This window comes from Pelodiscus sinensis, chromosome 3 (assembly GCF_052426305.1).
Source record: "Pelodiscus sinensis isolate ZL-2025 chromosome 3, ASM5242630v1, whole genome shotgun sequence".
In the NCBI taxonomy this organism is placed as follows: domain Eukaryota; kingdom Metazoa; phylum Chordata; order Testudines; family Trionychidae; genus Pelodiscus; species Pelodiscus sinensis.
Window position 1 is genome coordinate 84,953,849 of NC_143054.1, and position 24,535 is coordinate 84,978,383.

Sequence of the window (24,535 nt, forward strand, 5' to 3'; positions counted from 1 at the left end):
GACTATCGGAAGGGGGGGCTATGAGGGGCCTGGGGTGGCATCCACCCCCACCCCACCCCAGACCCATCATAGCCCCTTCCGATAGTCCGGCATATCTGATAATCTGGCACCCCCCTGGGTCCTAAAGGTGCCGGATTATTGTAAGTTTACTGTAATTGGATAACACAGAAACAATACCTGTTGGGGCATACTATGACCACATCTGCAACATTGTGTTCAGTTCTGGGCTACTCGTTTATTGACAGGAAGGAGTTCAGAAAAGCTTCCCAATACTGAGATTTTTATGTTTGAGGGATGGTCTCCTAAGGGGAGGGGGGAAACCCATCATGTGGGACACTTAATTAGACTGGACTAAGCACTAGGAATAATTTTGTTTCAATGGAGATAATCAAGTTAATTGCGTTGGTCTTTTTCACCTCTTACATCTGTGTTTGGCTAACTTCTGTCCTGCTGTTTATATCCTCTCACCCATGCTTTGAAGGTCCCTCACCTGGAGTTAGTTGGGTTCAGGCTGCCAGCCATGGAGTGGTAGCATCCTCTACTCATGTTACTGGTCCTGATCTTTCAGTGAGGCTGGTTTATGCTAGATCCAAATCATTCCATCATCTGTTTGCTTCCCCGTGCATACACAAGACAATATTTCATTTTTAGACTGTACGGTACCATCACTTCACACAGAATAACAGCTTTGGGCTCTGATCCTACAAACAGTTATGTGTGTACTTTGCTTTGCATGGGTGAATAGTCATTGAGGTCAGTGAGACTATGCATGTGTGAAGGTAAGCAGGTGCTTAATTTAAACCAGTGGTTCTCAAACTAGGGAGCAAGCTTCCCAAAGGTGGCATGGAAATGTGTTAAGGGAGGTGTGAGCTGTGTGCTTTATTTTACTGAATTTAAAAATTTAAAAAGTTGGGGCTGTCAGACTGTGGTGGCTAGGGCTAATGCAGAAGGGCCATACACACACCGGGAGGTGGGGATAAAGAGGACAATTATAACCCTACAACTCAGGCTCAAGCTTTCCTTTCCCCCTACCAATGTTCCCTCTAATTTTTCCCCATCATTGTGCAGAATACATTTTCTTATGCACACTAAGGCATGTGCAGATGTACACCACCTATAGAATATCTGATGCTTGCTGTGGGCACTCCACAAATCGGGTGGGCACCCAAGTGCACAGCTTACACACACACTCTCTCTCTCTCTCAGAGTTAGTTGGGATCATGCTTTCAGCCGGGGGGGGTGATAGCAGCAGTGCAGAAGTAAGAGTGGCAATGGCCTTATTTCTATGCTTCTGCTGGTGCAGCACTGCCTTCAGAGCTGGACTTCTAGCCACAATCCACTGCTCTCTACTTTGCCTTCAGAGTTGGGTGGTAGTATATGTACATGTGGTAGGGGGAGGGGCATAAATTACTACAGATATAAACAAGGAGGGCCCAATCAAATACACTAGAGAACCACTGCTTTCGAGAGTAAGCTCTTTGGTGCCCTGTCTCTATTTTGTTATGTGTTTGAACTGTGCCTACCACGATAGGGTCCTAAATCCATAACTGTGGCTTCTAGTTAATAAACAATGTGTGGCTATGTTTTCAGGATTACAGTTTTGGACATTATCAGGGCTTGAGAACATAATTAAATAATAATTTGGGGCCATCGTAACTGAAAGACAAAATAAGGTCTAGCATTTTCTTCTAATCTTAATTTCTCTGAAAAGATTTTACAAATAAAAATAGTTCTCCTGAACTACGCATCTGTCCCTTAATAAGTGACTTCATTTGTGTCTGAAAATAAAAAGTACTAATACTGTGTACTTCAGGACATTTTTCTCTCTGTCTGTAGTTTTGCATTTTTGATGATGACACAGACCGATGTTTCATTCAATGGATGCAAATGTTTGAACGAACAAGTCAGCACTAGTTAGGAATGAGAGCCTTTAGGAATAGCCTCTCTTACTCCATGGAGTATGGGATAAAAAGGACTGAAGGGAGTCAAGGATAAACAGTTATCACAAGTAGGAGATTACTTTCAGTGCTAAGAAAATATTAAATTAGAAAATAAAATCAGTGGAGATTCTGTTTTGGGTGTATCAACAACCTAAATCTTGTTTTGAAATTGACAAAACCTTGCAGTAATGTAATATAGTGTGATTTGCTGTTATTGTTTTGTATAAATGGTTATAAAATTAACAAATTATAAAATGTGAGAAAAGAAATGCAAGAAGCTTACATGCAGAGAAGATGGGCAGATTAAAAATTCCTAAAATAAAATACTTTTCAGCAGCTGTATTACAATTAGTGCATTGGAAAAATTTTGCAACCCTTAGTTCTTACAGGGTGATATTTCTTGCAGGGCTGTATACTACTCTAAATAAATGCAGAGTTCAGTTCATAGCTTAAAGCTTTGTATACATTTAATTTTAATTGGCCAGTGAAATTGTTCAGTACAGTATTACATATATCAAGTACTAGCAGATTTACTTGGCATTGCTCAGGTCCGTAACTCAATTAATTTTTTAAATAAAAGGAAAATGTACATGCTTTATTGAAATGATTGCTTTTTTTCAAAAATACAGTTATTTTTATTATATTAATTTTAGTAATTTTTTAAAATGGGAATTCCATAAAATGTATTTTTTCTTCATTCCTATAAACTCTTATCATTCACTGTGTTTTCACAAAAAAGGGCTATATTCAACTTGATTTCCAAACTTTGTCTTTTAATTTTCAAACTTTAAGCATTGTTTTAGTTGTGCCAAAACAGAGCACTACTCCAAATTTCTGTTTGTTATATCTTTTCTGTAAAATGTACTAAGAAGCAATCCTATTCCAGGTTCATCCTATTTTTCTAGTTCACCTTGGTTCAGTCTTTCTCAACATTTGCTCAGTTATGTCAATTTTCAGGACTGTACTTGATTTGGGAATTCTGTCTCTTTTCTCATATACTCAGCTACTCATTTATGTTCCTAACTCAAACTGGACCATTTCCACAAAATATTTAGCCCGGAGTGTTTCTTTGTGTGTTTTTAAAATTTTGTTTGCGCACGCACACACACACGCACATACATGGGCTGCGATCCCTGCTCGCTGTGCTTGCTCTTACCAACCCCCCTCTCTGTGGCCATGCCAGCCTGGGTCCCTTCTCCTTCCCCTACGCCCACCAGCCTGGGCCCCTTCCCCTTCTCCCCCATGAGCCAGGGTCCCTTCTCCAGCCCCCGCCAGTCCAGGTCATTTCTCTCCCTCACCATCCTACTCCTCTTCCCCCTCTCCCCTCACCGAGCTGTGGCATTCACCAGGCCCAGCTCCAACCCCAGCACCCAGGGATACGCAGGGGTGCCTGCCTGCCCCACCTGGGGTGCAGTGAGACTCAGGTAGTACCATGTGCACATGGTGCTCCAGGGCACTGCAGTCTGCTGAGATGGGAAAAGCAGGTGGCTCAGGGGTGTTCTGGCAGCCGCAGTAAGTGCAGCCGCTGGGGTGGGGTGAGTCTCCGTGGGGACAGTCAGACTCCGGGCAGCTGGGCACCATGCTCCAGCTCCCCAAGAGCCTGATGGCAGGGGAGCCCCCAAGAGCCTGCTGCTGGCACAAAGCCCGGCTGGGAGCCCTGCTCCTAGCACCTGTCCCCAGGCTGCTGTCCCAAGCACCGTACCTTCCCCCGCCCCCCTCAGCTGCCATGGCTGAATGTGGGGTCTGCCAGCTACTGTGCCATGTTTCTTGGAGTTGAAAGCCCTGTGGGGTGGGGGTAGAGGAAGGGGAGTAGGGGCTTGGTTTAAAATAGCAATTCCAAGTGGCATGAGGAAGCAGCAAGGTCGCACTCAAGTGGGACTTGATGACACCACTCTGTCGTCCTGCAGGAAAAACTTTTAAGTGAAGCAATAGCCTATAGTGGGCCATGTTAGATATGTTGTGGATTAGGAAGCAGTGCTTTTGCACTCTTCCTTTTTGCCCTCCCAAGTTTAGTTACTGGTTTTGGATGGTTGAAATGAGGGGAGGAGAGGGAACGAAAGAGAAGAATTCTGCTGACTGTACTGGAACATCTGAATTTCGTGTCCAAGTGTCACATCCTAAGTTTTTTTTTTTTTAAGGAACACAAAATACTGTGTTTCTAGTGCTATTTGAACTGGTTAACTATTGTGAGTCTGGATAATTAGGTTATAATATGTATGGAATCAGATGATACTTTTCCTCGGCCCTCTCTCTATATCATGTTTAATTTTGCCATGGGATACATGCACATTTGTGGGGCTCCTACAAGGAATTAAGTCCCTAGAGTTCTCCTTACCTGTATTATTTAGTTCTTAAACTCTGTAGATGTCAGATCAAATGAGTTGGTTTCTCTTTCATGTTTAAATCTGTATTGCCAAAATTATTTAAACCAATATCAAATTCTTTTTTCTTAACGAGACAGTAGTAGTCAGAGAGCTTCCAATGCAGGCCAAACAATTCTCCAGCCAATATGTGGAAGATTTACTACAGTTATTTCCATTATCATCAGTGCAACTAAACTGCAACCTGTACATACAGGAAGATTTGCTTAGTTTTTGAAACCTGTGGTCCAAGTCCACTCTATGGGTATGTCTACACTACCCTCCTAGTTCGAACTAGGGGGGTAATGTATGCATACCGAACTTGCTAATGAAGCCCGGGATTTGAATTTCCCGGGCTTCATTAGCATAAAGCCGGCTTTTAAAAATGGCGGCGCCGGCTTTATGCTAATGAAGCCCGGGAAATTCAAATCCCGGGCTTCATTAGCAAGTTCGGTATGCATACATTACCCCCCTAGTTCGAACTAGGGGGGTAGTGTAGACATACCCTATCTGTGACCTAACTCACCACTACTTGGGAGGAGTAACTGTATTATTGGAAACTATTAGCACTTGTGCAAAAGGATGTCTATGCATGCCTTTTTAGTGGAACAAGAAACACAGTGCACCCAGTGTAAAAAAGCAGCTGTTTTTGATATTAGGTAATTTCCCACTAAAATTTGCTCAACTCTTTTATCTGGCTATGAGTGTGTGTTTTCAAGATTTGTATTCTGATGTTGTTTAATTAGCTGATATTACCATTAGTTTAAGTTATTACATGGGAAGTATCATTGTGTAATTGAAGACAGGATTTGAGACATATTACCTTGAGTAATAGAAGCTATCTCTATGAATAAGGTATCAAGAAATTTTCTTTTATTACAGTTAAAGAACAGAATGACAAAAACAATATCCCTGAAACTCAGGAGCCACTTTTTAGAAGACAAGTTCTGTAGAACTTGACATTCTTCCTTATGACTTGAGAGCATCATTTAAAACTATAGTACTGTTTCAATTGTACCATAATGTACTGCTTCTTCTGAGCACTTAATGTCCATTAAATACATCTGTTCGTATAAGAAATGAGCTGATGGTGCTAGCAAGGTAGTCAGTAGCTGGTGCTAGCAAGGTAGTCAGTAGCTTTTGGACAGGTATGGCTTTATTCTGAGTTTGTGATGCCAGCCAAACTCCCATTGAAATTTAGTAACATTTTTGAACAGTCACAGTATATAATCCCAAAGGTAGTTCCATGACGCTCTAAATATTTTCTGTTTTTAAAGACAATGAGGTTTTTATTAGAAGGTCAGATTATTTAAAGGGTTTTACCATAAATGAGGTTACATTACAAGGCTCCCTACCTATACAGACCTTCCTTTCTCCCATCATGTAAGCTCAGTGCAAAAATTTTCTTTCTGACTAGAATAAAGCTTGCCTCTTATTTTTACTTTAAATGCTGTATCAAGCCAAACTTATTTGGAAGACTTGCAGTATGTATACAGCAATATTCAGCTCAATAAGGACCATCAATGTTATGACACATTTTGGCTACAGTTGTACGTCTGCCCACTAATTGTGATTCACTGGAAACTGCTCTTTCAGACTACTAATACATTGGTATATTAACCTTTTTCTTGCCCAGATAGGTTTATAGCACTTTTGCCCTCTTTTTATCCTTGAATATATCAGCCAGTGGTTTCCTACTAATTAGACAAAAAAATGATTTCCCAGAAATATTTAGTGGCTTCCTAAAGCTTAGCTTCTAAGTTGTATATGGTGACAGTGTGGTGTCACATTCTGAAGCATTAAGGCACCTCTCTTAATTTAAATAATAGTGTATAATAGGATCCCAGTTATTGACTAACCTGTATCCTACCCTTTCTGTCTAACAAACTGGCAAGATATCTTTGTATTGACTCTTACTATGGTTATCTGATAGTGTGAATTATCATTTATCTGAACAAATTTGGAATTGTCTCACCTGTTTAAATAATCAGGTTTCTAAACTCATTTGCAAAATAGTTTGATTTATTTCTGTAATGTTCAACATCTTAGAAAAACACACACATTAGAGAGCAAAACACAAACAATATAAATCAGTTGACTGTCCTTTTAAGGGTTATTCAGCATTATAGAAGTTAATTTTTAAAATAAATTAATTTTACTACAGTAATTTAATTTTACTTTATAAATTAATCCAATTGTGAATCTAAAACATACATGCATTTATTAATATAATTGTTACCATTTAAAGCCAGAGTCTATCCTTTGCTCTTACATAAATAGCACCCTGCATCTGAAGATAGGCAGATAAATAAGTAGATTAATTTAGCCTTTTAACAACCATGTAAGATGGGAGAGAGAAATATCCCCATTAGACAGATGGAGAAAATTGTAAAATATGTTGACTCTTTCACCTAGAATGGTTCCAAAGTATATTTTAATTGAGTTCTTAAGTACAGAAGCTCCAATTTAGAAAAGCACATAGGCAAATGGTGGAGTCCATCCCTATTCATCAAATAGCGTTTCCAACTTCGTAATATTTTAAAAAATGTCACCCACCAGGAGTGTTAGAATCTCCCCTTCTCTGCCTCTTCTGCCACAACTCATCCCACCCTGCCTCTTCTCCCAAGGCCCTGCTCTGGCCTTGCCCCTTGCCTCTGAAGCCCCACCCCCCTATTTGCACGTCTTTCCCCCTCTTTCCCCCTCTCACTGCTTTTTCCCTTTCCCCACCCCTCATTGCCTGAGTCAGGACGGACTTGATTATGGAGCGGAGCCTGAGAGGTGTAGCCACCCAATTGTAGGAAGTGGCTCCGGTTGAGTAGAGGCTGGTGCTGATAATAACTAGGCACCTTCCCTGCCCTCAATAACTAGACTTTGGGTATCTGGTCAGTAGATCTGACTGGACACCATCTGGTCCTCCATTTGACTGGACTTTCCCATTGAAAACCAGACACCATTACCCATTTGCTTAAGTTGCATCGATTTCATTGAGAGTTAACTGCATTTCAGTGCTTTGCTGAACAAGGATGAATTTGGCTCATCATGGGCTTAAGTGCTTTGCAGAGTCGTAGCCAGACTGGTTAAATAGTTAGCCTGATGATGAAAGGTGGTCCCTGGCAAACACAGGAATGAAACTCAGATATTCTGTCTTCCTCTCCTTTTCGTTTTTCACAATAACATCTTTCTTTATCGTAACTTCTTCTCAGTTGAGTACAACCCTGCATGTCGTAAAGGTGAACCACATCCACTGTGTTAATCTTATCAAATAGGTGGAACATCTCCTCCAGAATCTCTGCTGGAGTGTTAAATGCTCCCCCTGGTAGAACCTCCAGGAGGGGGCAAAGGCTACACTGCTATCTGATCTTCTGTGCTGGATGGTGAGGAATAGTCCAGCCCCCTACCCAGGATGTAGCATTACAGAGAAGTAATTTTGTCTCTCCCTGTTGTATGCAGCATAGTTTGAATAGTGCATCCACAGAGACACTGATTCCCATGTGCTTGCAGGGGTCCTACTCCATTGACCCTCTCCATATTGCTGTGGATGGTGCCTCCCTGGAGTATAGCTCTACAGTCTAGAGGAAAGAATTTGAACACCTTGTGACCTGTGAAAAGGGGACATGATTTGGGCCTTTTTTGAACTTTAGATACCATATGTTGTCTTCTCTTCAGCTAAATAATATCTTTATGATCATTTAATATTTTACTGCTAGATTCATGAAATATAAACAGGAATGATTTAAAAGTACTGTTTTTACCAGTATCAACTGACTTTCTTTAAGGTCTCGATTTTGAATATAATCAAAGAAGATAGACTGTTATAGGAATAAAGCTTATCTTCAGATCAGTCAGTCTTGTATGATAGTTACTGTAAATGTATGGGGGGGGAAGATTCATCTGGCATTTATATTTCTGTTCCATATTGAGAAACGTAGGGTGAAAATGATGGTTCACTTGTATTATTTGATGTTAATAGAATGATGGGATAGTAGGAAGATGTCATTAATCTAAATTGCAAAGATCCTATTAAATGCTCCAATATTATCCGTGTTGTTTATTCAGAGACTCTGATTTAAGAAGACACTCATTTTCATACGTAAGCAAATGCTTACATCTTGTTTTAAAGTACTTTCCCGGACTGGAACCAGAAAGAGGAATGAAAAGTTTGCCTAGTAAATGTTTGTATCTTGCTTCTTCTGGGGGCAGCAGGGTGATTTCCTGTAACATGTGACCATAAATAAAATATTTAATTCTTCCCTATTTTAGAATCAGGAATTGTTGCTTGTTCTTCAGAATCCTTTTTCAGATCTAAAGGATTAAAAGGACTTTAGGTATATACTATGGCTTTTATTATGGAAACAGCCCTTCAAAACTATTCGGAAACCCACATTATGTTTGAAACATGATGTACTGGTTTGGTTGGTTCTTAACTCCTTCCTATCAGAATATTCTATTTCAGGAATTCATTATTTATAGTTGGTTGACAGGATTAGTCTTAAGTGTAGCAGGATAAACTTATACATTTGAGAGAGAGATTAGATAAAATAGAAATAGTCCCCAGCAATCTATGCAATTATTCTGTCATTCTTTTGTGAAAAAGACACACAACTTATTCATGCAATGTAACAAAACACTTAAAATGCTCTATTCATTTTTTCCTCCCATTACTCAGTGCTAAAAGAATTATTGTGCTAGAAACTGGTGTCTGAACTAGAATGCTTATATATTATTTTTATCCCAGTGACATACGTGAAAGAAGACACAGAGCATGACCAAAACTTAAAAATTGGGTGCCTACATTCATATTTAGACACCTGAATCCTGACCTTATTTTTCAAAAGTGCCCAGTACTGAACAGCACCCTTTTTTTAGGGTCTGTCCAACAATGCATTAAGTATATGTGTAACTGTACGTACATATGTAGTCCCGTTGACTTTGTATGTGCTTTTAGAATCCGGGTCAGGTTGTCTAAATATGGACATAACAGCCTAACTTCAGTTTTGAAAATTGTGACCTCTGTCATACTCTGAGGTTGATGGGGAAGCAGGTGGTAACTGTACTTTAATGTCTTAAGATTTTTGTTTCTGAATCTATGAAACACATTTTCCTTAGAAAAAATCATTTTATTTTTTATTTTGGCTGCTATTTTACCTCCGACTACTACTTTTTTTAATAATTGAAAACTACTGTTCACTATTTTCTTAAAACTGTCTTTCTTAAGTCTGCTTTCTATAACCTTTCCCCGCTGAAGAATTTCAGGAATTCCCTGACTTTCCTCAGGGGGATCCAAGCCCTGGTTTGTTTGAGACCCAGAGCTAGAGGGTTAGTAATTTTCAAAAAAGTAATTGCCTGTATATAGACACATTTAACTTCTGTATAGATTTTCCATTTAAACACATTTTAAGACAGTAATTTATTTAGAAAAATATGCTTTTTTCAGCTTTGCTTCTTTAGTGACTGATAAAAAAATTTCCACACCAAAATGGAAGTCCCTTTAAAATAATAAGAAACAACTCCACACACCCTAAGGCCATTTATTTCATGGCTTTGCCAGGGCTCTGCTACTTGCTTGCTTTTTTCCTTTTTAAACGAAGACGTGTCAGAACTTAGAGGCCTTGTACACAGTATAAAATGACCCCAGCACAAACGTCTTATATTACAAAATCTTTAGTCCACAGCTGCCAATTCAGCACAGACTCTAGGCTGCTTTTAACACAATCTCTGCTTCTCTTTCCCTCCCCCACCTTAGCTAGAACAATCAGTGATGTTTTACATTAGGTATAGTCATAATTATTCTGTTTCTTAGGAAGTCAAGAGTTTAACCTCTATTTTGAGATGTATATATCTGTGTATATTATAGGATCCTCATCACTCTGGAATCTGAGTAGAGAAGTGTTTGTGGAAAAGGGCCTTTCTTCCCCAAAACATAGCTTCCCTGATTTTAAAGTTGGTTGCTCAGAGTGGGTTTATCTGGAGTATCCATGTAAAAATCATTTAAAAGCCATCTGTACAGCACACATGTTTTTTTATAATTCCAGACTGAGTCAGATTTCTTGTAAACTATGTGGTGATGGCAACTGTTGTCCAATGAATTGTGTCTAATCGCCCCTTTTCACTCTTGTTTTTCATCTCTAGGATATTTCAAAGATGGTTTGCCTGCCATTGAGATTTGGAGATCTGATGCCACAATGAGGACTCACACACGGGGGGCTCCCAGTGTGTTTTTCATACATGTGATTTGCTTTGCTTTGGCCTCCAGCATCAATGAGAACCCAAGTGCTGTGATTCCTTTTGTCAATGCCAACTACGACAGCTATCCCATGCTTTATTTTTCTAAAGAAGAGGTGGAGGATTTGCAGAGCAAGGCTGCCACTACACATCAGCACATTACAGCTCGTCTTACTGAGGCAGTTCAGACGATGCTGTCTAGTCCCCTGGAGTATCTCCCTCCCTGGGACCCCAAGGAGTTCAGTTCTCGGTGGAATGAAATTTATGGCAACAATCTGGGTGCCCTGGCAATGTTTTGTGTGCTCTACCCAGACAATATTGAAGCCATAAACATGGCAAAGGATTACATGGAAAGGATGGCAGCGCAGCCTAGTTGGTAGATTTTTGTCTTTTTGTTCTTACTGCATAAATGCTTGTAATGGAATGAGTGAATGAATGTATGAGACTATGCTAGTATGAAGGCCTGACTTTTTTTATATAAAACTTGATAGGTTTGCCTGTACTGACTCTCCCAAATCATAATCTAGTTGTCCTGTATACTTAGTCTGATCGCAAATAATATTGAGAATTAATTTGCCTTCTATTAGAAATGGTGCACCAGCCACTCTTGTCTTCATTAAGCATTCTCTGTTACAGATAGTTCTAACTGTGACAAAATAATCAGTTTATAATCCTGGAGTGATATCCTGGCTCTGTTGAAGTCAGTGATAGAATTCCCACTTATGGCGTGGGTTCAGGATTTCATTCCAGGTTAGCGCATAAGATATTGTATGGCTTTTTATCTTTGCTAGGCACAAAAGGTTGGTCTACACTAGACAGTTAGGTCAAGGTAAAGAAGCTTAGATCAACCTAACTATGTCAGTGTCTACACTACAGCCTTCCTCCTACTAAGGTAAGTGCCCTGTTACACTGACATAATAACTCCAGTTCCACAAGAGGCATAAGGTTTATGTCAGTGTAGTTTGGGTGACATAGTGTTTGTGTACATACTTAGATTGCCTGTTGGCTGTCTTGTCAATGTGATAGCAGTAGCTGTGAAATTGATAAGAAAGCTGCAGAGCTAGAGCTTCCTGCCTCTACTCCGCTGAAGAGCTGTGGGGCTGGATCCTGGCCCCAGCTGGGAGCTGAGACAAGAATGGACACTGCTTCCAGCCAGGATCTAGGGTGAGAAGCACTCCTTGCTGAATCCCACTATCAGTGAAATTGATATAGCAGCCTGGCTCCTGGTGGGGAGTAGGTGAGGGAGGCCAAGGAGCCAGCATAGCTGGACCCTGCTCCGCAGGTGTGATTATTCTCCTGGCAGGGAATGGGAGGCGAGAAGCCCTGAGCGGTTTCCCCCGCTCCTGGTGGGGTGTGGGAAGGCAAGACACACCGGGAATCTTCCCCTCTACTCCTGGTAGGAAATGGAAGGGCAAGAAGCACTAGGAGGCTTCCTCCCATTCCTGGCAAGTGGGGTGGGGGGAAGGAGGGAGTTATGAGCAGACAACCTGGAGCCTGTGGGGCAACCATACTCCCAGTAGGGAGCTGCAAGCAGAACTGAGAGACCAGGTTCTCAGCTCCCTACATTGCCCCTCTTAGCTCAGTGAAAGCACTCCTGGGCTACGTCTAGACTACATGGCTCCGTCGACGGAGCCATGTAAAATAGTTTATTCGGCATAGTCAAAGAAGCGGGGATTTAAATAATCCCTGCTTCGTTAAAATAAAAATGGCCCCCGTGCTGTGCCGACGATCAGCTGATCCAGCACAGCGCGGTAATCTAGACGCAGCGCGGTCGACAAAGGAAACGAGGCTTCCTTTGTCAACTGCGCCGCATTTAGACTGCCACGCTGTGCCACATCAGCTGATCATCGGCATGGTGCAGCGGCCATTTTTATTTTAACAAAGCGGAGATTATTTAAATCCCCGCTTCTTTGACTATGCCGAATAAACTATTTTACATGGCTCCGTCGACGGAGCCATATAGTCTAGACGTAGCCCCGGTGAGGACGTGCGCCACTGACTCTAGGGCTATGTCTAGACTGCAAGCCTCTTTCGAAAGAGCCTCTTTCGAAAGAGAGCGTCTAGACTGCACGTTGAACTTTTGAAAAAGCGGCTTGCTTTTTCGAAAGAAAGCATCCAGTGAGTCTGGATGCTCTCTTTCGAAGAAGCCCTATTTACATTGAAGAACGCCTTCTTTCGAAAGAGGAACTTTCGAAAGAAGGCGTTCTTCCTTGTGAAATGAGGTTTACCGCCATCGAAAGAAAAGCTGCGTTCTTTCGATTTAATTTCGAAAGAACGCGGCTTGAGTCTGGACGCAGGTGAGGTTTTTTCGAAAAAAGGCTACTTTTCCCCAAAAAAACCCTGAGTCTGGACACAGCCTAGGAGGGTAGAGTGGACATCAGCCACTGCAGTAATTGCTGCAGTGTCTGCAAGTTGACCTGTATAGGTCGAGTTATGTTTCTAGTGTGGACATATCCTAAGATAGAAAAAAAGATTGTGTTCAGTGTAAATAAGGGTGTCAGATTCTGGCTGTTAGGAAATATAATGTATGTGCTCCATTTACTTGATTTAGAAAAAAGAGTAGTCACATAGTATTTCTCTCTTATAAGGTGATAGAACTTCTGATCTTCTTAGTAGCATTCTCCCTGGTAGGGAAAGTGTAAGATTATATTCTTCATCTGTAAGATTTAATACTGTAAATAGATGTCTTTTTCAGTGTTAAATCAAATCTATTACATTTGAAATTAAAGTCATTGTTGTCATTCAAAATGACACATGGAATTTGCTTTCTAGATTAAATACTGTCTGAAATGTCTTATTTCTCAAAGCATTCTCAGTCCTGATTTGCACCACCTATTTGACATATTGTTCTTGAACCTGTCTTGTACACATCAGCTTTTCAATTAATGAGGTATCAGGAAAAATGATGTGTCTCTTGAAGAAATGTTGGAATTTTTTGTTTTTGCCTGGTGTTGTTTTCCCTTTGAAATTCATTTCTCTTTCCTGTTCTGTTTTTTTTTTATTTTGAGTGGTACTTATATCTGAGCAATTATGAATGTATTGTGTTAGAAACAGTGTATTCTTCTGTTTGTTTTCTTTTTATTAATGTCTGCAGCATTCATTCATCCCAGACCTTGGTAAAGGACAAATCAGCAAATATATACCCCTTTGTTTTATAGCTATTGATGGTGGTTGGGACAGCCAGACCAGCCAAACACAGCTGAGAGAAAAGATGCAGCAGATTAACAAATGAAAAGCTGGGGCAAAGGAAACAGGATTATAAGAAACAAACCTCCAGAAACCTTAGGGGAAATAGAGCTAGCTAGAGGGAAGGTCTTGGTCTGAGTTGGCTAATGTACCCCTCCCATGTTATTGTGAGCTACTGTTTATGTTGTAGTTTATAGTAATTTTTGTGTCATCTTTTTGTTTGGTCTGTTCCCATGGGAGGAGGGGGTGGTGAGGAACTAAATCATTCTATTTTCTTTTGGAGATGTCTGAACTGGGAATTTTTTTTCTTCATTAGCCAGCCCTGTTGCTTGATCTCTGACAGCTATCTTAAACTTAATATGCACTGTCTTCAGTGTAGAGCACTTGTTGATTTTCTTATATTTGAATTGTAAGTGTCACTTTAGATCAGGTTTAACCTTTAGAGGGAAAACAAAATGAATTTACATTGACTCTTAAGCCTTGTTTTGTTTTCATACACTGCATAGAGATAATACTTGTTTCCTTGTGCTTTCCATACCAGTGTGCTTTGAGGTCAGTGCTTCCCTTTTTCTTTAATCACAATTCCCTATAGTTACAAGTAACAGACACAGAATAAAAGAAAATGACAAATAAGATTATTCAAGATTAACATAAAAACTATCCACTAATACATTGAGCCCACATGGCCTCTCTGAGCCTGCCCTGAGCCCTCTGAGCATTTGCTCAGTTATATCTGTATTGAGGACTGTACTTGATTTGGTGATTCTCTTTTCTGTTTGGTTTTATGACAAGCAATTCCCTCTCACTGCAGGGGCCAGATGAGAAGCACCTCTTCATGGCCACTGCAACTCCAGCAGGCATAGCCGAGGGAGGGGTACATGACCCCCTGCTGGGACAAGTCTAGGTTTGTCTGCTCCCCTGTGCTCCCCAGCCAGAGTGAAAAGTGCAGCAAACCCTGTGCTTTCCACTTGGTCCCTGGGGAACAGCCAGCAATGTTCACATACAAATTGGGGAGGGGGACCTTCAAGCCTCTGCCTGCGCAAAAGGGTGCCTGGGAGGTGGGAGACTTGGAGCTGGGGCAGTCCTGGAATGAGGAGAGTGCACCCCCAGCCATCCCCTTTTACCCATCTGTTGATTCTGTCTCTTTTCTATACGGCTACGTCTAGACTGGCCCCTAATGCCGGAAAAGTCATGCAAAGCAGGTAAGTCAGAATAGGGAAATCCGCGGGGGATTTAAATATCCCCCGCGGGATTTAAATAAACATGTCCGCCGCTTTTTTTCCGGCTTGAGGAAAAGCCGGAAAAAAGCGTCTAGACTGGCGCGATCCTCCGGAATAAAGCCCTTTTCCGGAGGATCTCTTAGAAAGTACTTTCCTTGAAAGTAGGAATAAGAGCTCCTCCGGAAAAGGGCTTTATTCCGGAGGATCGCGCCAGTCTAGACGCTTTTTTCCGTCTTTTCCCCAAGCCGGAAAAAAAGCGGCGGACATGTTTATTTAAATCCCGTGGGGGATATTTAAATCCCCCCGCGGATTTCCCTATTCTGACTTACCTGCTTTGCATGACTTTTCCGGAATTAGGGGCCAGTCTAGACGTAGCCTATAGGTTTATGAGACGCAGTCCCATTCCAGGCACATCCCATTTTCCTGGCACAACCAAACCTTGCTTTAAGTTCTGATAAGAGGAAGATGTGTACTGAATTTGGGGTCCTAGCTCTTACCATTTATGGGAGTTCTTGAACAAATAGACAGACAGACAGACACACAGACAAACAAATATATACAGGAAGCCCTCGCAATTCATGGTAGATGTGTTCCAAGGTGAATGGCAAAATTCACTAATACTGGGAGCCGCAGCTCCTGCCCCCCAGTCAGCTTCACACAGCTCCCGAACTTACCACAAGGGCCAGGAGCCACAGGGAACTCACTGCAGCTCTCGGCAGCTGCGGGGAACTCACCACAGGGCTGGGAGCTGCAGTGAGTTCCCTGCAGCTCCTGGCTTCCTGCCCTTCCCCTCCAGACCAGGACAGGAGACCCCCACGAATACATGAAACCATGAATACCAATTCTGTGAATTATGAGGGTCTCCTGTAGTAGATTTTCCTGGAATTATGGAAGACAAATATCTTTCTTGTTGATATTAGTATAGTTTCACTGATGTAATAATTGAGAGGGTAGATACATTGTTTCATTTAATATGCCGTTGTGTTACTGACAGTATTCACAATCGACTGGAATGTTTCAAATCTGACTTCATCAAAGTTCTGTTGTTGGCAAATTGATTTCTTCTGCTGTCTTTCCTGGATTTCTCTGTGATTTCTATGAAGATGACTGAATCTAAATTAACACCCTAATTTTAAAAATTCGGAAATGAAGGTCACTTTGCTCAGGTGTTTAAGATCTACCATAAAACTAAAACAGGACTTTTGGCGATTTTGGCCATAATTAAATAAATTAAGTGTAATTCTAAGTGCCACAGTCTTTATTTCAGGGCGTGATAGAGTGCACTGAGAGTAAAACTTCACTACTTATTTTTAAAGTTCATTCTAATTTGAATGAGGCTCTTTCCATTTTCTAAACTTAGGGTACGTCTAGACTACATGCCTCTATCACCAGAGGCATGTAGATTAGGCTACCAGGCATAGGAAAATGAAGCGGCGATTTAAATAATCGTCGCTTCATTTAAATTTACATGGCTGCCGCGCTGAGCCGACAAACAGCTGATCAGCTGTTTGTCGGCTCAGCGCGGTAGTCTGGACGCGCGGGTGTCGACATCAAAGGCATTTGTCGACCACTCAGGTAAACCTCATCCCAGGAGGCATACCTGGGTGGTCGACAAATGCCTTTGATGTCGACACCCACGCGTCCAAACTACCGCGCTGAGCCGACAAACAGCTGATTAGTGCGGCAGCCATGTAAATTTAAATGAAGCGGCGATTATTTAAATCGCCGCTTCATTTTCCTGTGCCTGGTAGCCTAATCTACATGCCTCTGGCGACAGAGGCATGTAGTCTAGACGTACCCTTAGTTTAATTTTTCCATAGTATAGTTATGATAAAGCATGATACTGTTATATCTTTGAGTGTTTAAGTACAGTAATTAATGTATAATATGCAATAAGGAAAACCCTTAATTCAGTTCCCCTTCATAAGAGCTAAGCAGAAAGTTGAATTGTTTGTTACAACAGGAAATGTTGGTAGCATATTAATGACTCTGCTATAATTAATTAAAATTAATGACTGATACTCTGCCCACGAAAGCTCATGATATCATCTACATGTTTTGTTAGTGTTTAAAGTACTATTAGACTTTGTTTTTTAAGTTTTTTCTGTTACAGACTAACTTGGCTACCCCTCTGAAGTTTTTGATACTCTCCTATAGGTTATATTTAAAGTAGGCAAAGAACAGCTATTAATGAAGATACATAATCAGTCATTAAGGAAATAGTATAGAAACAGAGGATCCTTTGGATTCTAGTAAGGAACAAAGACAGCACGGCAGAAAGTCAGTCTTAATCAAAGGATACATTTTTAAAATGCATGCACTGGGATATTAAGAAGATAAGAGACCCCACATATCCAAAAATTTGTTTGGTTTTCCTTGGATTTTACAAGTGAAATTTGTCTGAAAATTTAAACCATAGTATGCTGTTTGGCAACTTCTTACAGAAAGAAAGATAATTATGGAGGTTATAGATTAACTCCCAGGCATTTTATCTTTCATTAGCCTCAAGAATTTTCCCTAGCAGGAGTGCATTCTTGGCTGATGGGATCTGTAACAACGATTATTTCCATATGGTTGCTAAGCCTATTCTAGAAACGAGTGATGTAATTAGAGATCCACATCATGTAGACATAAGAGTCTCATCAAGTTTTATGTTTTGGATAAAAAACTTTTGAAGTATTTATTTTTAACCCTGCCAGCCTTAAAACTGTGGTATCCAGTGCCCTGTATTTTCACAAATTCACTGTCCTTATTACCGTAAGATTAGCCATAAGATTAGCCATTCTGAAAGACAAAATTTACGTAGCAGAGGTCAAAATATTTCACTGTCCACAGATTGTTTTGTTAATGCAAATGTTTTACCATCACATTGCTTATCAGGGAGAAAAATCTGAAGATAAGTCTTACTTGATGGGCCCTAAATGTGAAAGAACTGCAGCCGCTCCCCGACTTACGGCCACCTCCACTTACGACCAAAGCGGTCGTAAATGCAGATCCGAGTTACGAACGGCGATCCGCACTTACAAACAGCACAGTCGCCATGTAACTCTATGGGATCCGAGTTACGAACAGTTTGAGTTACGGACCAAGTATTGGTCCGTAATTCGTTCGTAACTTGGAGAGCGGCTGCATAGTAAAGCAAGTGTGAACATTCCAACAAAACAGCAGTGAGTGAAGCAATGAGATTATGATATTGCAAATGGAAACTTTTGTAAGAGAGCCATGGAGGATACAGCTATTATTTGGCCAGTTCATGTCTCAATTTATTTTTTAAATCTGAAAAATGAGAACCTGGAATTTTTAAAACTAAATTGTATCTTAAGGCAGTGTTTTTTTCATATTTTTGCAACAGGCAGCTCAGCTTGGCTCACGAAGAAAGAATGGTTAAATTGATACTGAGAGTTTGCAGTACAGCTAATTTTGAGACAAGTCTGGTATAAACATTTGCTGCAAAGTAACAAAGTCTGTTGGAATAATAAAGTACTTATAGTATGTGTTTCTGCTTGGCACTTTACCTTGTTATGGCATTCAACTCCGCTAATACAAGCTTTATAACATATGAACACAGAAGGATCATGATTAATACTAATTAGAACCGCAATATTCTAAAACAGTTGTCCTTCTAATGAAACATGAAAATCTGAAATCTGCTTACATGTGGAAATATGAAAGAAGAAGGGGATTGAGTGACATGAAAATGGTTTTAGTGGCAATGGAGGAAGACTAATGAGAGGGGAATAGAGGAAGCTCACAGTTCCAAAAAAAAATGATGAGAGTGCCCCTACACCTACCCAAAGACCTACATCAGAACCAAAGTCTGTAGTTTAGCAGCATGCTCTCGAAAACTTAAAGGCAACTTTCTTGACTAATTTTGCCCTTTACATATGGCCAATGTTCATTTCCCACTCCACCAACCATGTGAGCTGAAGTGAACATAGCAGTTAGTACCCCGTCCTCTCTAATGCTAGTGTGTGCTTCTGTGGGTGCGTAGGAGAGATTCAGATGCAGCCCAGCTGATTAGCATAGCGCCCACTGTTAGGTTTTGTGTTTCTGCTGGTGGTGCACATTTGTGCATGCCTTTATGCACATGAAAAAATGTATTCTGCACATGCCTTGGAAAGATTAGACGGAACATTAACTAGCTCTGTCAGTAACACCTCTGAGAATGGCTTCTGACTGCTGCATCAGAACCAGGAAAAGGATCACACGCATATCATTTTTCCAGACTCCACAGAAATAGTAATGTGACATTTTTTAAGATTATTTTTCCCTCAGGAGCCACTCCAGTAAACTACCGAGCACCCTCTGAGAGATGCTAATAATTCTTACATCCTATTGTCTGTGTTGAAAGCTAAAGATGTTCTGCTCTTGGGCAGAATTCCTTTAGTTATGAAGTGTGATTTGTTTAAACGAAATACCAAATGACATTTGCTACCGAGATATAGAAGTATTTAAGATCAGCCAAATTTGGGGGATTTATTCATGTCAGTTTTACATTGGGCATATTAGCATCACAAGGAGCAAAATGTATTAGAGATCTGTATCTTTTCAAATACTTCAGTGGATATTGGAATACCTGTGAAAATTAATAATTCAGGAATTAATGCAAATCTTGGCAGTTTTTTTTTTTAGTTTTTCTTCTCTTCCATAGATAACTCATGTCCAACCCACATTTCTAACTCCTTTCATCTTTTCCCTTCTAGTACTGTCAGAGCATTCCTTAAATATCTCCAGAGTCACAAAAGGCCTTGAGAACTTCTAGAGACATCACAATGTCAAGATAATACTCACTGTGTTTTGTCTTTGTTTTCAGGAAAATGTTGACAATAAGATACTATGAAACTATCTTGTGAAGCTGCACTATATGAGGATTAGCCAGTACATTTTTTCTAAGAACTTCCTCTTGATAGTGCCTTAACTAGTTAGATCAATGAGAGAGCTGTATACTAATGTGAAAGAATGAGTAATTCTAAATTAGAACAAATGAATAAAAAGGTTTAAAGGTTATAAAACGATTCCTTAGTAATTCAGGTTAGGAATTGTTTTTATTCTTTTTTCTCTGGTAATATTCCTTAGTGCTATTAAATTTAGGCCTCGCTGCAGATGACAGATGATGATGATGATGATTTAGAAACTAGAGAAAATAGTTTATAAAAAGAGAAATAATAGATTAATAGAACAGCACCCAACAAAATATGAAAGAAAGATGGAATCATTATAAAGAGAAAGTAGTGTTTGAAAATTCATTAGTTGGCACATTTTGTCCTTTGTCAGTTTAAGGCTCCATAATATGTTTACTGGGATTAGGAGCTCATGACATAGAGATTAAAACGCTGGGAATCTGTGTACTGTTGTGCACCATTGCTGTAAAATAGGTATCACGTTTTCTAGTGCAGACAAAGTCTAATGGCCACACAAGGCACCTTCTGTGTTTGATAGACTAGAATTCAGTGGTGAGCTTTCCCTTCTCAGCTCCCAGGCTTTGCTGGTGTCAGTTTAATTTTTCTTAATAGCTTGTACCCAAAATGAATGAATGGGTCTAAATATTGTCCTGAATTGTACATCATGCAGTTCCATCAAAGTCAATAAGATGTCACAGGATTATAAGTCAGGCAGAATGTAACATTTTCACTGCAAAGAAATCAACCTTTTAATTAATAAGATTACATTGTTCAGACTCATTTTAGTGTAAGTGAAAGATGCAAAAGCGGAAATAGTAAGGAATGTGGGAACTGAGCTGGATTTGACATAATGGATTAATGAGACTTTCCAAGTTTTGTGGCTCTAAGGAGAAAGTTAAAAAAAACACCCTGGATGTGTGCAGGCTTATTCACTGATGTCAGTCAGTGTCTCGGTTAATTTATCTGGAAATGTTTGCCATTGTTGAATTGAAATAATGAGTTTCCAGGGAAAATGTATAAAGCCTTTGGCCATAAGAGCTACAGCTCTTCTACACTGATCAGCTGAAAACTGAAGTGAGAAACTCGGTTGCACCAGGCAACAAGCCCTGACTACCAGATTTTGAATTTGATTTGGCAGAAAATGGCAGAAGTTGATGAGGAACAGAACATACAAGTAGCGATTTGGGAAGGAATAATAGTAAAGCACCATCAGCTTCACCGCACCCTTAGTTGTCTTACCAAGTTCCCTGTAAGTTGTGTGGTCTGCCCCAGAGTCCCTGCTGCGGTTGGAGTGGCCCAAACCTAGCTGCAAAACCAATATCTGCCACAGCCAGGGTAGTCCTCCCGCAGCTCCAACCCAGTCCCAGCTAGAACCTATGGAGGTCAGAGGAGGGGCAGCTATCTTATGGTCCCAGCCTCAGAGCTGCTACAGTGGGGGCTGGGGAAGGTGCCTTTCCTTCTCAGCTTGGGTGCTCCTGTAAGGAGAGAGAACAGGGTGGCATCAAAGCACCCTCCTTCACTCCAAACCCTCAACCCAGCCCCATCCGATAGCCTGCATCTCCAGATGGAGGCCTCACACTCTATGCACCCCAGCCCTCTGTCCTAGCCCTGAGTCCCTCATCCCCAGCCCCACCCAAAAACCCACAGCCCCTTCCAGAACCTTGGCACCCCAACCCTCTGCCTCAGGCTAAAGCCGCCTTCCACACTCAGAACCCTTTAGCACACCTTCACCCTATAACTGTTATGTGCACCAATATGAAGGTGATGTGTCATATTTGGAAATAGTACTTCCTCTTCTTCTCTCTGAAATCTGCCTATTCATTTCATTCAATGGTGACCCAGGTTATTTGTATTGTGTGAAAGAGTAAATAACACTTCTCTGCCCACTTTTTCCACACCCGTGATTTTATAGATCTCTATCCAGTTCCACACACACCCATCACCTCTTTTCTAAGATGAACAGCCCTAATGTTTTAGTCTCTCTTTGTATGAAAGCCTCTTCCAGTCTCTGACCATTGCAGGCGCAGTAAAATGGGGTCGCTTGGGCCTAGAGCAGTAGTCACCAACCAGTCAATCGCGGAGGCACTGACAGTCGATCTCAACACAGTCAGTGTTCCCAGCCCGCCCCCCACTCTTCCCCACCCGCAACAAGAAGCCCACACTGGCATTATTGCCTCCCACTCCTCGCGAAATTGGAGCCAGTGCCGGCTTCCTGCGGGGGGCAAGGGGAGAAAGAGAGTACTGAGGCTCTGCACCATATCTGGCTTGTTAGAAAGCATGTGCGCACTGCTCCTCCCTTCCCCACAGCAGCGCATGCGCTTCCTTATCCACCCTACCTTCCCCTGTGCTCTGGGGAGGCAGGGTCAGGTGATTGTGGGGGCCTAACGTGGCAGCAGAGGATCCAGACTTTGAGCAACTGGATTTTTTAAAGGAGTGGCATGTGCACTTCTTCCAGTGCTGCCTGCAGATCCTGCCCAAGTGATACTCATCTCTGGAGACCCCCAGGTACTGGCCAAGCTGCTCCTGCCCCCTTTCCTTTGGCCAGACACTCACCAACACCCTGCCCCTGCTGAAACACCAGCACCCCATCCCTACCACACTCACTGGCAGCCCTGTCGCGCACACTGGATTCCTCATGTTTGGCCCCACCCCAGAGCTTTCACTCCTGCACCATCCACACACTGCAAACCTGTATTCTGAGCCCATCATATATGTAAACCCCCTGCCCTGAGTCCCTCATGCACCCCAACCTAAACTCCTGCACCCTCACACCCACAAGCCTTTGGCCTGCTCAGCACCTCAACCCTCCACCTGACTCAAACACACTCCTGCCTGGAGTCTCCTCCCCAAGCCAGCATCCCCTTTTCCACCTCCTCCAGCACCCAAATTCCTTCCCAGAGCTTGCACCCCTCACTCCTTCCCACCCCAGAGCCCACACCTCCTGTCTCAACCCAGTCAGAGTAAGTAAGGGCTGGGGACAGCAAGTGATAGAGAGGAGAGGAATGGAGAAGGAGAGGCTTCAAGGAAGGGATGGGATCTTGGGGATGGGATGGGGTAGATCTTAGTTTGCCCTGACATTTAAAAAATGATCTTTGGTGTAAAAGGGTTGGAGTCCACTGAGCTAGAGAAACTGTTAACCTCTTCTTCATTAGTGTGGGGTTTGTAGTCCCATTCACAGCAGATAGGTGTAGGGAAGTTGAACTGTTGTTGTCCATGTGACGCTTGCTTTGGAAAGACACACTCTGCTATCATAGAAGATTCCAGACTCCAAGGCCGTGACACAGATACTTTTCACCAGTGTTAAATTCACTTAAAAATAAAAGATTGGAACAAACATTGAGAAGAATATTAAGTTAATGATAACACTTTCAGGTTACAGGTTGTCCTTGAAATTGACCAGTTTTATCTCAGCTAAATGGAGGTTACCTCAGTATGAGAAATATTACTTAATTTTCTACATCCCTACTCGTGCAGCGAAATGTAAAATATTGCAGAGACTGAGGTAAAGATATCCATTTATCTAAGAAAAGGGAATTCATTTTTCTAAAGCAACTGATGAGCTTTTAAGGATGACTACTGTATATATTTAGAAACCAGTAAAATGCTTCAGAGAGAAGTAATAGATAGCACATTCTGTGTGTTAGGAACATACATCATATGACTGAAAGAGACCTGTATTATCGAATCCAGTCATCTGGTATTTCCTATAAAACTATGGCCTATAATGCTCCATTTGTAAATTTATCAAGCTTCATTTTAAAACAAATTAATTTGTTTCCTATTGGAAGGCTGTTGAACTCTTTGCACTAGATACCTAATTTCAGAGCTGTTGAGTCACTTATACATCAAAGCCTGCTGGCAGATCTGTAGAACTCATTTCATTAATTGACCTCTTTCTTCTTTGACAGGTTAGTGAAGGATGCTCCATGGGATGAGGTCCCTCTTGCTCACTCTTTGGTTGCTTTTGCCACTGCTTATGACTTCTTGTACAACTACTTTAGCAAGACTGAACAGGAAAGGTTTCTTGAGGTGATTGCCAATGCCTCAGGATATATGTATGAAACATCATACAGGCGTGGATGGGGTTTCCAGTATCTACATAACCATCAGCCTACCAACTGTATGGCTCTGCTAACAGGAAGTCTGGTTCTGATGAATCAAGGTACGCCCTAGTGAATAGAGACATTCTTTTTAAAGTGCATCAGTCATGTTTGTACGTTATGAATCAAATCTCAGGAACTGATACAAGTATGTATTCTGTTTGGTACATGTTAGCATTCAATCTATAATGCAGCCATGTATAAAGATGTGCAAGTGTATTTGTCAGCTAAAGTATAGCTATATTCAGCATCTTTTTGTATTGTTGATTACATGTATAACTCTAATGCTTGTCACTATATAATATGAGAGAGAGAGAGTACAAATTGTTGTAAAGGTGAAGATCACTAATATTGCAGTTTGAACTGTGCCTGCAACTGATCATTGATTGAGATGCCTTACCTCCCTACAAGTCATAAATAACAATAATAACATAATTAAAGATTTTTTTCTCCCTGACATATGGAGACTGGAAGTTGGGTTTATCTAAGTAGGATCCCTAAATGTTCACTCATTCCTCCTAATCTCATTTTTTCTATGTCTGTACTGAAGGTGATCCCCGCTTTCTCTGAGAGTAAAGAGTAGTAATTGTAGTTTCCATCAAACAA

At 41.2% G+C, this 24,535-nt stretch overlaps 1 protein-coding gene across 3 annotated transcripts in view; it reads left to right on the forward strand.

The window, feature by feature from the left end:
• The window catches only part of DSE (dermatan sulfate epimerase), a 54,434-nt gene that overhangs the window by 10,930 nt on the left and 18,969 nt on the right, over positions 1-24,535 (forward strand). For 2 of the 3 annotated variants that reach the window (XM_075924012.2, XM_075924011.2), the window contains exons 2-3: positions 10,430-10,898; positions 23,738-23,991. In XM_075924012.2, the coding sequence (XP_075780127.1) occupies positions 10,483-10,898; positions 23,738-23,991 (670 nt within the window). In that variant the 5' untranslated portion in view covers positions 10,430-10,482. Of the gene's footprint in view, positions 1-10,429; positions 10,899-23,737; positions 23,992-24,535 lie in introns of those variants that run through there. The other variant, XM_089777212.1, reaches the window with a different exon arrangement.